Consider the following 15,552-nt stretch of genomic DNA (forward strand, 5'->3'; position numbering starts at 1 on the left):
TTTTTAATTTAATTCCACCAAATCATAGAGAATTGTCATCAAACTTGTAGGCTTAGAGGTTTGGGAAATAAACCTTTTGTAATATGATGAGAAAATATCTTGTTTAAAAAAATCTTTTTCTAAAAATTTAGGGTAAAAACTAATCTTTTCTCTCTCTATTGGCTGCCAGTTTCTCCCCATCTCTCTGCTAAAAGGAGGTGCCCCCCAAAAGATGTGCTCGTCATTCCCTTCCTCTCTCAGAGCAGCCCTCCTCAAGCAACAGACTACACGGAAGACCGTCCCATATCACATAGGACTTTGCTAGTGAGAGATATAGACATTAGTTGATCACATGTCCACGACCTCCTTGCAAATTACGCCGTTGTTTTGTCTACCACCACCGTGTCCATGCTATCAGTGGGAGATACAGAGCAACTCCTACAAGGGTCTTCATAGAGCAGGAGATTGATATCATGAAGCAAAAACCCATGAGAGAGTTCATGTGAGAACACAATACAAGACAAGCCCAGCAGGACATCCCTATAGCACCCACCTTGAGCTCAGCAGACTGCTCGTATACTAGCCACCCCCTTTTGTCCCTTTTATTTGTTCAATCTTTACTTCAACACACTATCTTTTGGACAATTGACACACCTGATGAGGATGTGATGTATTAGTCTCATAGGTCTTTTAAGACTTTTTTAGACGTTTATAAACATTTCATTTCTCTTTGTCTATTGTACCATCTCTATCCTCTCTCCACTCCACCTTGCAAGTTGCATCTCCTTCTTCAATGCCACTTTTCCATCCCAAAAATCACTTGCAGTAGAGGTTTGAAGCCTCCTTTCCCTCCTCAAGCTTGCTACATTCTCTTCAATGGTAACCACAACCTATTGAATCTCTCTATTGCTCTATGAATCTCATTTCAGACCTTTCCCTAAAGCTGTAGATATGAACCATACCCTACACCTAGGGCTTCTCTCCTCTGTGGATTTACTTTCCTCAACGATTTTTTTGCTCGTCCTTCCCCATTTATCTCCCAAATGGTATTCCCTCACATCACAACTTCTTCTTGAACATTTAATATCTTCTTATGTATTGGAAAACTATTTGGTAAGACCATTAAGTTTACTTGGGTGCTCTATTAAGTAAGAAGTGTCTTATTTTCTATCTGTAGCTATGCTTACCATATACTAATGAGTCAACATGCATGTGGCAGTTCATAGCGATGACATTGATTTTCTTTGTATATCTTCTAACCTTGGTCTATATGCAACTGAGAACATTAGTGTGCATGGACTAATCATATATCTCTTTGTGTAGGTGGTGCTACTTGCTTCCATGGCATCCATAGGTGCTCGATGACCTAGGAGCATTATTGACTCATTTTCTTGCAACAATGTAGGGTGAAAGCATGTTAACGTGTCACACTTTTTTATGTCTCGGACAATGTTAATTACCTACGACTTTGACATATGCTAACTAGTACAATAACATGAGCTACATCTCCAAGATCTATAACGTACGATATATTGGTAGAAAGCTCTTGAAGCAAGGAATCCAATGTACAATCTCCGATAATTTTGATATTATGTGTAAAAACTTTACCGGACACCCACCCCTTTTTAACATGTGCTAACTTGAAAATTATAAGTAGCTCAAAAAGCACGACACGTTAACATGCTTTCACCCTGTAACAAACGATGGTGGTCGTTGGGTTACAGTGGACTACAAACAATATATATAGATAACGATGTAGCCAAGTTCAAGAGATATACACAAGGTGGCAAGGAGACACATCGCTTCAAGTGGAAGGGAAAAATCATGAAGTTCAAGAAAACACAAGATAGTAAACAGCTAGCAAAGGTATAGCATGTGTACATAGTTTCTCAATTGAAGCTAAGGTCAACAATAACTCAACCGAGGTTTCTTGAAAATTTTACATCCCCTTCTCTTCAAATGCTTAGGGTTTCCTACAAAATACTTATGTCATACCTAAGAGAAATGGTATAATAATCTATCTCCCATTCACTCTCCAAACCTGGGAGTTTGGAATGGACTACAGCAGACAACGCATCAATAGCAACAACCCAAAGGAGAATGGAGGTGGATGTGCATGCAGCCATGAAGTGCATATATGGGTCACACAATTTAGTGATAACATGGTTTATGCCTCTTCATGTCTTTGTGCATATCTTTCAATTGCAGAGTGTCCATAGAACACCAAAAATTTGGATTTGCAAACGGTGCAATGAATAACTTCCTTGTCATTAGATGGGGAACCAAGGTGGTCAAGCACCAAGGAAATAACATTACGTGTTGTGTAATTGGGAAACTAATGTTCAAATACAATGTTGCAAAACAATGCTTGTCAATGGTCTTCCCCTATAGAAGGTGCAAGGAAACTATGGGATTATGGGAGACAGTTGACTCTGATATTGATGCTCGAGAAACCGTTGGTCTCCAAATATGCCTCCACAATGATGTGCTACATAACATCTCTATGAATAATGACATGCACCTTGGTGAGTGTCTCAATCTAAGATATGCATAGCCCAAGATGTACCTATTCGTTATCAATGACAAAGTTGTTTAGTCTAGAAAAGAAAAAGCCTTTCTTTGTGAGGACATTGCATTCCCACAATGTAATACCGTAAAAACTCGTGTAACTGATGCAAATTTATCTCTTATTAAATAAAAACATTGTTTTATATCTCAAAACTACATATATATGTTCGTTCTAAATTTTCTTGGAGAATTTTATTTTCTAACAAGTTTTTGAGTAAAAATGTTCAACTTTACTAATTGAGAATGACAACCCATTGACTCATGTTTTGCGTTATCTCACGTGAATTTTTTTTAAATTTATGCTTTTTTGCTTTGTTTAAGGGTTTTTTTTAATTCATTAAAGTGACTTTGGGTATATTAGTTACTTTCTATGTTTTTGGAGTTTATTTTTCACTTTCACAACCCTTTAGCTATAAGTTATCTTGGCCTCTTCCTCACGAACGAACCCATGGAAACATCGTGTGATACACTCCACGCACAGCTAAAAAATTTTGGTAGAGCACGTGACCTAGCGAGTGTGTTTAAGGGCTCTATCGACATGCAAGACACTACCAACTTGCATGCCCGTATAATCATCTTTATACATATAAAAGGCAGGTATTTTTATATTATACATGTTTATCTGTATAAAGTATATTTTGTATATACACAGTTTCTATTTATCCTACACAATATATTTTATATATACACGGATATTTTGTATATACACAATATAATGTGCTTGCTTTTATGAAAGTGTACCCGAAAGCGCTTTCCACCCACACAAACCACTGATTATAAAGGGTGGAGATGATTGTTTCAACATTGAACTTACAAGGAAGTCTCTTAAAGAAATAAATGAGGATACCCAGGTAAACATTCTTAGACCTAAACAATTGTTTATGCTTTTCTTACAATTAGCGATAATGTCTTTTAAAATGTTTTGTAAGATACATACCACATGTGGATATGTTTGCAATGCAAATTGTACATTCTTGCAACATGCCCGTCGATAGGGATAGCTCCTTGTGGCAAACCTGAGCCACATGGGACCATCCATTCTTTGAGTTTCTTATACAAAGTTCTCAAAGCATGGATATGGAGAGCTACTTAATTGCAAGACATTGACTGTCGTCCTTACCAAATATTCCCTCACCTTTAATGCAAATAAGTGTATACTCGTGGATCATGAGTCCATTGTTTATGCCTTTGCACACAAGCACCCTAGGTCAGTCCTATGCCACTATGCCTTAAGCTTAGGTTAAGGGGTGACAAACCTTGAAAATATTATAAAAATTGTTCGCATGAGGCCCGTCGTTCTTCCAATACAGACCAATGTAACTTGTAGGAAGACAAACAATCCATGATGTAATTTTTAAAACAATAGAGAAACATTATTCTTTTGTATTGTCTTTTTTTTTCATTTGTTCATTTTGCTCGTGCTAATTTGATTGAAGCGACGTATGGACAAAATCTCTTTCACAAAAATCGTCGATCATGATCACGCAAATCGGGTGCCAGGGATGACCGATGTGCAAAATTTCAGTGAAAGGGGGGCACATGGTGATTGAAAGAAGGGTGCGGGTGGCTCACGCTGTGTCGCACCACCCGGTGGCGTCAAGGGGAGAGGAGGAAAAAACCTCCCTTGCGAAACAGGCCTTGTCAGGTGACGCCCGGTTAGAATGGTCCCCCTGCGCGTCGTGGTGCACTGAGTCCCCCCCCCCCCCCCCCCCGGTCCCACCTGGCGGCGCAGTGCACCATGGGCCACCCCTACCTATCTTTCGATCCCCCCCATGGCCCCATTTTCGATGAAATTTTTCCCGACGGTCACCCCCGTCCACCTGGACTGCGTGATCACAGTCGGCACTGAAATTAAACAACTTGGGATGTATAATTATAAATAAAACACAATCTAATAACTAATTGTACAATTGCACCAAATGGTAGGAATGGAGTCATTGATATTATATGAAAAGATTATATTTTTCAAAAGAGAGCTACATTGAGATATTATAATTCTCATGTAAACAACTCTCGTTTCCTAGATTGATGGCAAGGCCTATATCGGTGTTTTTAAAAGTCACTCTCTTTGCGTGCACCATGCAAAAAAATCCATCTTGGATTAATTGCATCGAAATATCCTTTGAGGCATCCTATAGGGCCAGTAGGGCAACACGCTATATCCCCCTGAATCATTGTATTCTTCTATAATCTCTCTCACCACTCAAGAGAAGACCATTGTTTGATGATCATCTCATTGCGTTTCTAACATTTTTTAATCTCCCTCAGAGCAAACGTTCTCGACCTCCATCTCCATTTGTTTTGTGCTGTTAGGGGCAGTGGTGGAACTGGCTATCGAACCCATTGAGAAGGGTCATTTTTATACTTTGTCCTCAGCTCATCCTGGACTTGTTGCTCTCTAGGTGACATCTTGTCTTTCTTCTTTTTTGCACGGTGTTTAGCACCTTGTGGAAACTTGAAACCCTTAGAACTCTCAGTGCACCTTATTAAGCGGTCCAAGCTCTATCTTCTACTTAAGCGGTTCAAGCTTTTTCTTCTACCGCCTTCTTCTCGGCCTCTATCCTTGCCTGTAAATTTGCAAGGTGCACTCTATCGACCTCTATCCTTTTCTACTCCTCCTGCTGCCTCTGCCTTGTCTTTGCCTCATGCTTCTTTTGTGCTTCTCTATGTGTGTCCTTTGTCTTTTTTTTTCTCCTCAGTCTGGTACTACGTTTCGAACACTTTGTTTGATGCAAGGGCCAAATTGTTGGGGTAAAGGCCATGTGCCTTGTTTGATACTGGACGTCCGATGTCCTATCGTCCATTGAGTCACTAACACTGCCAACTTGCATGTAGAGGCGACCTTCCAGAGATTTCTTGATTATATGGAGCACCACACGGCCAAATATTCCATTGTGTTTGAGGGATCCGACATGATGTGCTTGCCAATGGATTTCCTCATACCTCTATACAACTGACAAGAACTTTTTCTTTTTCCTTTTGAGGTTTTTCAAAGGGCTCACCAAACAAGACTACATGACAACACATGAGTAGGACCTCATGGACTTGGGCATGGGGTGTATAGGCACCTAATTCATAGCTTGGGACACGGTTCTATCTTTACTTGTGCTCAAGGGCATGGATAAGGAAAATCAAACAAAAAGGCCAAGAAGAAATCCCCTGTAACCATTGTGAAGGAGTCAAATGAAGATGTCAAAGAGGTTAATGAGTAGATAGAGGCATCCATGGCAATCGTCCTCTTACAAGAGCCCACCTCCACCGAGGACAAAGATCCGAATGATAGAGGAAGATGGAGTGTTGGAGGAAGTCCTCAACCTCCAATTCCTCACTTTGCATGCAGTGGTGGAGGGTCGTCAATTTTTATTCCTCGACGGCATTGCATAGACCCTTGGATGCAGATGAGTCGATCTAAATTCTCGGTATCCATGCAAGCATGAAGGATCCAAGTGGAAAGAAAGAGTAGACCAAATTTAAAATTCACTTCAAAGACCAAAGTCGCTCAATAAGACTCCTATCTCTCCAAAGAAAATGAGCAAAATTTGGTGCAAATGGTGGCAAGCACCCTAGTGAAGATAAAATGATGTGCTTCCTTTTATGAAAGTTTACCCGAAAGCGCTTTCCACCCACACAAACCACTGATTATAACGAGTAGAGATTATCGTTTCAGCATTGAACTTACAAAGAAGTCTCTTAAAGGAATGGATGAGGATACTGAGGTAAACATTCATAGACATAAACGATTGTTTATGATTTTCTTACAATTAATGGTACCGTCCTTTAAAATGTTTTGTAAACTGCATACCACGTGGATAAGTTTGCAATGCCAATTGTATGTTCTCGCAACACGCTTGTCGGTAGGGATAGCTCCTTATAGCACTACCTAAGCTACATGGGACCATCCATTCTTCAAGTTTCTCACACAGAGTTCTCAAAGCATAGATATGCAAAGCTACCCAAGTGCAAGGCATTGGGTGGTCCTTACCAAAGATTCCCTCACCCTTAATGCAAATGAGTGGATACTAGTGGATCGGGAGACCTCCTTTTATGCCTTTGTAGGCAAGTACCCTCAATCAGTCCTATCCCACTGTGCCTTAAGCTTAGCTTAAGGGATGACCAACCTTGAAAATATTGCAAAAACCCTTGGCATGAGGCTCACCATTCGTCCAATACCAACCAATGTATAGCTTGTAGGAAGACAAAGAATCCATGATGTAATTTCTTAAACAATAGAGGAAAATTGTCTTTTGTATTGTCTCTTTATTACATCTTGTAGTGTATACTTTTTCAGTTGTTCATTTTGCGCGTGGTCCCTAGCTCTATCAGACAGCGCCTAGTTAGAATGCTCCACCTGCACGCTGTGGCGCACCGGGGTTTTTTGCTCCCCGGTCCCGCCGGGCAACTCGGTGCACCGTGGGCCACTCGCACCTACATCCTTCTTTCAATCCCCAGCGGTCCCATTTCGAACAAATTTTGCCCGATGGTCGCCCTCGACCACCTGGACTACGTCATGACGATCGACACTAAAATTAAACAAGTCGAGATGTACAATTACCAATAAGACACAATTTACTGTGCAATTCCACCAAGTGGAGTCGTTAATATTATATGAGAAGATTACATTTACTCAAAAGAGAGGCTACACAGTGATACTCCAATTCTCTTATATAGACAATTCGCATTTCCTAAATTAATGGCAAAGGCTAAATTGATGTTATTTAAAGTCGCTCTCTTTGCCTGCACCATACAAAAAACGCCATCAAGAATTAGTTGCACCAAATTATCATTTGAGGCGTCCTGAAGGGCCAATAGAGCAACACACTATATCCTCATTATTACTAAATCATTGCATTTTTCTTTAGTCTTTGTCACCACTCAACAGAAGGCTGCTATTTGAATAATCGGCTCGATACTCTTCTAATATTTTTTTATCTCTATTTACTTTGTGTTGTTGGCAATGGTGGAGGAGTTGGCTACCAAACCCATTGAGGATGATCATTTGTGTACTTTATCATCGACTCCTCTTGGCCTATTACTTTTTAGGTGCCAACTTAAAGAGAGGCTACACGGTGATACTCCAATTCTCTTATATAGACAACTCACATTTCCTAAATTAATGGCAAAGGCTAAATTGATGTTATTTAAAGTCGTTCTCTTTGCCTGCACCATACAAAAAACGCCAACAGGGATTAGTTGCACCAAAATATCCTTTGAGGTGTCCTGAAGGGCCAATAGAGCAACACACTATATCCTCATTATTGCTAAATCGTTGCATTTTTCTTTAGTCTTTGTCCCCACTCAACAGAAGGCCGCTATTTGAATGATCGGCTCGATACTCTTCTAATATTTTTTTATCTCTATTTGCTTTGTGTTGTTGGCAATGGTGGAGGAGTTGGCTACCAAACCCATTGAGGATGATCATTTGTGTACTTTATCATCAACTCATCTTGGCCTATTACTTTTTAGGTGCCAACTTCTTTGCACATATTGTAGCATGTTGTGAAAACTCCAAAGCTTTAGAACTCCCAAGTGCACCTTGGTGGGCGGTTTGAGCCTTGTCTTCTACCACCTTCTTCTTGGCCTCTACCCTTGCTTGTAAATTTGCAACGTGGGCTCTCTTGGCCTCTATGCTTTTCCACTCACCTCTACCTAGTCTTCGCCTCCTACTTCTTTTGTGTTTCTCTTTGTGCCTCCTCTATCTTTCGTTTCTCCTCTTCGTGGTATTACCTATCGAACCCTTTGTTTGATGCGAGGGCCAAACTGTTGGGATTAAAGCAATGTGCCTTGTCGAATGCAGGACGCCCGATATCCGTCCACTAATTCACTAACCACACCCCCCTTATTCTTTATATACAAAAGAATAAGAAGATAAGAGCTTGTTGCTCTATTCTCCACCCACACAGCACTCCTACTTCTCCCCATTCTCCGTCCGCTCGCACGCATCGCGCACTCACAAGTGGTATAAGAGCTTTGGTCTTCTTGATATTGACGATAGACTGTGTAGCAAGGGAAGTAAAGCTTGAAGTGCACTAGCTTTGTGCAAAGAGTTTTCAAACAAGAATAGAGAGAGAGAGAGAGAGAGAGAGAGAGAGAGAGAGAGAGAGCTCTCAGAGCAAGTGAGAGATAGAGAGAAGTAGGAGACACACGAGCAACTCATTACTAAGCGAGTGAAACCCCTTATATAGAAAGAATAAGGTAAATGATCAATAAATCAGTGGGTGGTTGAGCGTCGAACATCCAGCCTTGAGGCAAGGCACATGCCGCCTTTACCCCAACATACTCCCACTTAAATGAATGTGTTGATAAGTGGGTCCTCCAGCCGTCCAAAACCTTTCCATCTCGTTTTTTTCCCCCAAATATCACTTGGGAATGCTTTTTATGACGTAGCAATCTGGGGAAGTAGGTGCGCGAAACCCGGTGCCAAAAGGCATCACTGTATGGGATCTAACTGTCTAGATCCTGAAGAAGGCATCAATTCAACAGACAGAGAGAGAGAGAGAGAGAGAGAGAGAGAGAGAGAGAGAGAGAGAGAGTCAGTCAGTCATGTGGCTTCAAGAAAAGAGATAAGTAGTACTACATACACGAATCATTTTCTTTGACTTTATCCGGGTAACTTTAAAGCATTCATTACTATGAGCTCTCTGTAAATTTGCACAGATATTTACATCTTAAAGCAAAAACTGTTTACATTTTATGTGACTCTAATAAAGACACCCCTGCATTACATCCCACCATCATTAACTACTTGCTTGATTATATCAAAGGGCAGCTCCTCCAACGAACCCCCATGGGTGAACCGCTCAATCATTTCTAAGGCTGCCTTAGGTTGATCCATTGGCACCATGTGCCCAGCATCATGAACCTTCAGAAAATAACAACAAACAAGCTTATGATCAGCAAAAACAGACGTATGCGTCCTGCTTAAAATGCTGACTCAAGAAGATTTCCACCTTCAAAAATGTCAAAGGACCAAAATTTGTCATGATTCCAGCTTGCTCGCCTTGAACCAAAAATGGCTTCGTAGAAGCCGTAGAGTAGTTCTGCTTACCAGACCAGTTGATTTCGGATACCCATCTTGAGTTACCTGCACATTGCGCACCACACAACTCTTGTTTACTACAAGCAATGAACATACTTCCATGACATTTCAAAAGTAACATGCTTTTGGAAAGCACAAACAGACACAGAACTTGCTTTTGTAGGACCAAACACAAGTGAATGCATTCTAATAGAACAATGTCCAGATAACAGTCCATAAGACAAGCCATGAACTTTCAAAACATAGGGCCTACAACCCCACAGCATCTTTCCTTTTATTTTAACCCATGTGAAGATCTCTCTCCAGTTTTAAGTGTTAAGTATTATTTTTGTCGGCATTACTTTTGTCAACACGTGTGCCTTTTCGGTTGCAATGGTACCAAAGTGTCAGCCGTTTGCTTTTCCAACGAGCAAACAGATCCTACATCAACATACAAATCGAAACTATGGATTCTTTGGAGTTTCTCCTCGACAAGTTGCAAGATTTGCTTTCGAGGCATCCTTGGCACAATCTGCCGGTTCTACGAATCTTCAGCAGTTCTTGAATTACATGATGTCTCTCGTACTACCTCAGGTGTTACCTCCTCTGGCACCCGAGAGTTGGAGAGCTTCCACTCATGAGCCAACAGATTCTGTTATCCCTCTACGTGGTGATTTTCACGACATGGTTGCAAGACATCTTGTGCCACTGCTGCCTTCACCTTTATCACCACCTCCTATGCTTGAACTAAGAACCCTTATGCTTACCCGTATTATCCTCCGCCACTGATGTCTGCACTTCCTCAACCAAAGGAATCTAAGGGGGGTAGATCTACAGCCAAGTTCCTTGCTTTCTTGAGGCTTTATAGTTCTCCCACAAATTCGACCGCATCTATACCACCTTCCTTACGAGAACAATGCTATGCAATAGTGGTAGCTCACATTTCGAATCAAGCCCATCCAAGTGTACCAATGGACTAGTTATACAGAGATAGTATGCTACAAACACATCTCTTCATAGAAATCTCACGGGCAAAGTATTGTCAGCTCAGTACCTCAAGCGTGTTGAAGAACACAACCATGACTACTATGTTCTTACATGACGAGTGGGGTACTCCCCTCCATGTAGCAGGCACGGCACCATATCAATTGTTGAAACGTGTCACAAAGTGATGACGTGGCGTGCCCAATTGGAAGAGAAATGTCCAAGAGGACAAGAGAAACTGAACCCAGAAGAACAAAAGAAGAAAGAACCCAGAAAGTGTGGCTGAGAGGCCTAAACGGGGCTAGGGCATAGAAAACCTAATCCCTAGGGACTTAAAGAACTTATGGAGCACCGGCCGTGGGGCCTAAACCCAAAATTATCAAAAATTTGCACTCTGGGCTGATTTTTGTAAATCGCGCTGACTGCCATGTGCCACAGCTGTACGGATTTCCACGTTTTGGGCTAGCAGTAGGGTTGGAAGTTTTGCATGAGCTTTTGGTAGCAAACGCTTTTGGGGGGAAATGCTTTTCAACCTGATGCTTTTGGGGCTCAGCTTTTGGGCATCCCTTTTAAGTTTATAAGAGCCCTTGGGACCTCACTCTGCAAAGCATCTGAACGCAAAGTCTGAGAGCAAAGAATCCTCAAGAATTGTACTATTGCGACTCCCAATAATGAAGAAATACTAGAAGGGGCGCCAGTCTTTGGGGCCAATGCATCTGAGCGCGGAACTTTGTCGTGCCGTGCCGTCTCTCTCTCTCTCTCTCTCTCTCTCTCTCTCTCTCTCTCTCTCTCTCTCTCTCTCTCTCTCTCTCTCTCTCGTGTGTGGGTGTGGGTGTGTGTGGGCTAATAAAAAGAGGAAAATAATATAACCTTTGAATAACAAGTCTTGAGTTCAACTCTCTTTTGGGATAGTTTCCTACGACATTAAAATACTCTTCTTCTTCTTCTTCTCTCTCTCTCTCTCTCTCTCTCTCTCTCACATAAAGTCCAGGGATTTTGTTGTTTCTGTTCTCATGTTGCTATTGATTTCTCGCTTGGAGTGTCCAAGCTTGTAACAGTGGTATCAGAGCTCAGAAAGATTCTTCTACTACAGAGGATCTGATCCCTTTTGCAGCACACATGGGTTCTCGCGGAGAATCTCTCAGCAAGGAGGTGAAGAAAAGTTAAAATTCAGCGTGGGAACCGAAGAAAACAATGAAGATTTGCAAATTTCCGGCAAGGGAATTTGCGAGAACGGAGTACAAACGTCAACTGCAAGTTGACACGTGTGAAAAGACTGATCAAGTACTCTAGAGACCCAAAATTTGCGAAACACCTAAAGAATTACCCAATTGATGAGATTCATTCGAGATGGCGTGAGACCATAGACTCTTCTCTCAAATCGAGAAGAAATCTAAAAGGACAGACGAGTGCAAAAAAGCGAAAACTGTACTTGCAGAAAAAGTTGGACAGAGCTCTTGAAAAAAGATGAACCAAATAATAAAAGGCTTGAAGCACTCTCGGAAGAAGAGGAAATCGGCGGATTTCCCCGGTTATTTGGGCCGGAAGGCGACTTTCAAGGTGACAAGCAGATCCAAGAAGTGTGTTCGTTTTGAGACGTGTTCGTTTCGAGAATGATCCAAATTTCTCTTCGTCTTCATGAGTTCCGACAGTTCTTCGTCCTCTACTTCCAGTGAGGATGAAAAAAGGTGGAAGAAGCGGAGAAGAAGCAAGAAAAGCAAATTTCTGAAAAGGTCTAGACGGCATGGGAGGCCATCTAGCAATTCAGAGGAGGAGAGCTCCTCCTCTTCTGATGGTGAAAGAGTGAGCAAGAAGACCAAGGAGTTCAAGGGGGTTAGGTCGTCAGGTTTGACACGTTTTCAAGCTACCAAGACACCCATCAAGCCCATGAGTTTATACAACAATTTGACGTCGCCTTCTCAGGAGGTCGGTTCTCCGAATGCTCCAAGGTGCGAAGGGCAGCATTTTACTTGAAAGGAAATGCACAGACATGGTGGTCTACTATGTTGTTACACAGAGAAGCACCTACAACGTGGGTAAAATTTAAGAAAATTGTCACGTCAACTTGCATATCATAAGAAAATGAAGAAGATGTCATCACGGCTTGGGATCATCTAAGGATGACTAACGATGATCATGATTTGTATCTGAGACCCTCGACAGAAATGTGATTGCTGAGTGACTGATGTCTTTGTAGAAGTGTTGGATTGATGGAGTCCGGTGCATGAGTACATAGAGTCGGTGTCTACTGAAGAAAGTTTTTGTCCTATGCCTGTTTTGCAAGCGTAATCGAGGGTGATTACAATTCTTTCAAGAGGGGGGACCGTCACGAACTGATGACGTGGCGTGCCCAACTGGAAGAGAAATGGCCAAGAGAACTAGAGAAACTCAACTCAGAAGAAGAAAAGAAGAAAATCAAGAAAGTGTGGCCGAGAGGCCTAAAAGGGGCTAGGAAATAGAAAACCTAATCCCTACGGACTTGAAGAACTTTGGAGGACCGGTCGTGGAGCCTAAACAAAAAAATATCAAAAGCTTGCACTTTGGCTCATTTTCGTAATCACGTTGGCTGCCACGTGGCACAGTTGTACGGATTTCCGCGTTTTGCGCTCACAGTAGGGCTGGCAGTTTTGCGTGAGCTTTTGGTAACAGACGCTTTTGGGGGGAAATGCTTTTGAATCCGATGCTTTTGGGCATCCCTAGTAAGTTTATAAGAGCCCTTGGAGCCTCATCTTGTAGAGCATTTAGACGCAAAGTCTGAGAGCAAAGGACCTGTCACAAAATGATGACGTGGCATGACCAACTGGCAAAGAAATGGCCAAGTGGACAACAGAAACTGAACGGACTACCTTGAAGAATTTATGAAGCATCGACCGTGGGACCCAAAACCCTAATAGACAGAAGCTTGAACCCTGAAAGGGATTTTCGTAAAATGCGCTAACATGTGGACGTGGTAGATCATACGAATGCTGACGTGGCAAGGCCGTACAAAATTCATGTTGCAGGTGCCACGTGGCAAGCTATACGGATTTTCGCAAATTACGTTGGCTACTTTTGGTAATATCCAACGCTAGCTTTTCGGGACCAAAGCTTTTGGGTGAAAGTGCTTTTGAACTAATTGCTTTTGGGGCTCTACTTTTGGGCATCCCTTGTAAAGTTTATAAAAGCCCTTGGGGCCTCACTCTGTAGAGCATCTAGACGAAGAGTCTAAGAGCAAAGGACCCTCGGGAGTTGTACCTTGTTGTGGTCAATAAATAAAGAAATACGAAAGGGTAGCCAGTCTTTGGGGCCCTCCTGACCTCGGATGTATTAGCCACTCCCACCCTTCATACATCACGCATCGGACGCGCTCCCGTCTCCATCGCTCTGTCTTGAAGGGCATAATCCATAAAGAACCCCAGATTACACATGGGTTCTTGCAGAGAATCTGACAAAAATATCACCTCTCGGGGGGGAAGGCGAAGAAAAGTTGAAATCCGGCGCAGGAACTGAAGAAAAGAATGAAGATTTGAACAAATTCTTGGTGGGAAAGTTTGCCAGAGCGGAGTACAAACGTCAACTGCAAGTTGACACATGTGTAAAAAGATTCATTAGGTACTCCACAGACCCGAGATTTGCAAAACACCTGAAGAATTACCCAATTGATGAGATTCACTCACGATGACGGGAGGCTATTGATTCTCCTCACGTTGGGAGGAAAGTTGAAAGACCAAACGTGTAGAAAAGTGGAAGCTACTGAAAGAGCTGGGCAAAGCTCTTGACCAAAAGACAAGCCAGAGAGTTTCAGAGCAGCCAGAGAGCGCGGAAGAAAAGGAAAGACGAAAGCAGGACTTATACCAGATCATGTGGGGACCGCTCCTGATCAAATGGATGAAAGTACTGAACTTTGCAGAGCATGAGGCAAAGTGTGAGAACAGAAAGCCCTTCTTTCTTTGATGGAGAAGCCAAGGCCAACTTTATTTCAACCGAATTGGCGGCTCGACTTGGAATTACGCCCAAGGAAATGGGGCCACAAGCCGAGGTTATTCTAGTGGCACCCGGATGGGATGTTGCCATTACACTTGCCATTCGCAAACTACGTTTGCATTGTCAGGGGTAATTAGGACACGAGGACTTTTACATCATGCCTTTGAAAGGGTATGACGTCCTCCTTGTATCCCTTGGTTCCACAAAAATAGCGTCGTGGTGTTCGATTATAGGGCAAGGAATCCATCTTGAAGAATTAGTAGGGCAAAGAAATTGAACTGAAAGGCGAGTCCGTCCTACTTGACGAAATACAGTTTTTTTGTTCATTCGATCTTCTTGAAAGAACTGAATGATGATCAAAGGTCAAATATGTATGACCTCGAAAAGGAATGATAAGAATTTTTGCAAGCTCAGACTAACTGTTTCTCTGAAGGCCTACCAAGCGAGTTACCTCCTTCAGAACCTGAAGATCACATGATTCATTTGATTCCCGGTAGTATATCACCAAACCGGCCACCTTAAAGAGTTAGCCGAGCCCAAAATGAAGAAATAATGAACCACGAGAAAGAACTTCTTGAGAAGGGTCTCATCCAACCTAGTACTTCACCATTCTATTTGCCAGTGTTGCTGCTTTTGAAGAAACATGGATCTTGAAGAATGTGCATTGATTATACAGCTCTCAATAAAATCACTATCAAGAACAAATTCCCTATCCCAAGGATCAATGATATACTCGACAGACTTCAAGGGTCTACTTGCTTTAGCAGAATCAATATGAAGAATGGATATCATCACTCTTGGAGATGTCTACAAGACAGCTTTCAAGTTAACTTTTCGTTTGTACGAATATCTTGTGATGCCATTTGGCCTTACAAATGCTCCAGCCACATTCAACCGTAGCCACATTCAACCGATCATGGATAGAATTTTTAGAGAGTACCGATCATTTGTGGGCACCTTCTTTTACGACATCGTCGTCATCTCCAAGAGTGAGATAGAGCACAAACACCACCTATTACAGGTTTTCCAAGCATTGTGAAAAC

General features: G+C 42.0%; 1 protein-coding gene across 1 annotated transcript in view; it reads right to left on the reverse strand.

Moving 5' to 3' along the window:
- Nucleotides 1–9,090: 9,090 nt before the first annotated feature.
- Nucleotides 9,091–15,552, reverse strand: part of LOC147459371 (serine carboxypeptidase-like) — a 136,584-nt gene continuing 130,122 nt past the window's right edge. Inside the window, exons 8-9 of the mRNA XM_086510650.1 lie at nt 9,495–9,628; nt 9,091–9,406 (exon numbers count right to left, since the gene is read on the reverse strand). Of these exons, the coding sequence (XP_086366776.1) occupies nt 9,266–9,406; nt 9,495–9,628 (275 nt within the window). The 3' untranslated portion in view covers nt 9,091–9,265. The remainder of the gene's footprint in view (nt 9,407–9,494; nt 9,629–15,552) is intronic.

This window comes from Adiantum capillus-veneris, chromosome 4, assembly GCF_014529385.1.
Source record: "Adiantum capillus-veneris isolate H3 chromosome 4, ASM1452938v2, whole genome shotgun sequence".
Lineage (NCBI taxonomy): Eukaryota > Viridiplantae > Streptophyta > Polypodiopsida > Polypodiales > Pteridaceae > Adiantum > Adiantum capillus-veneris.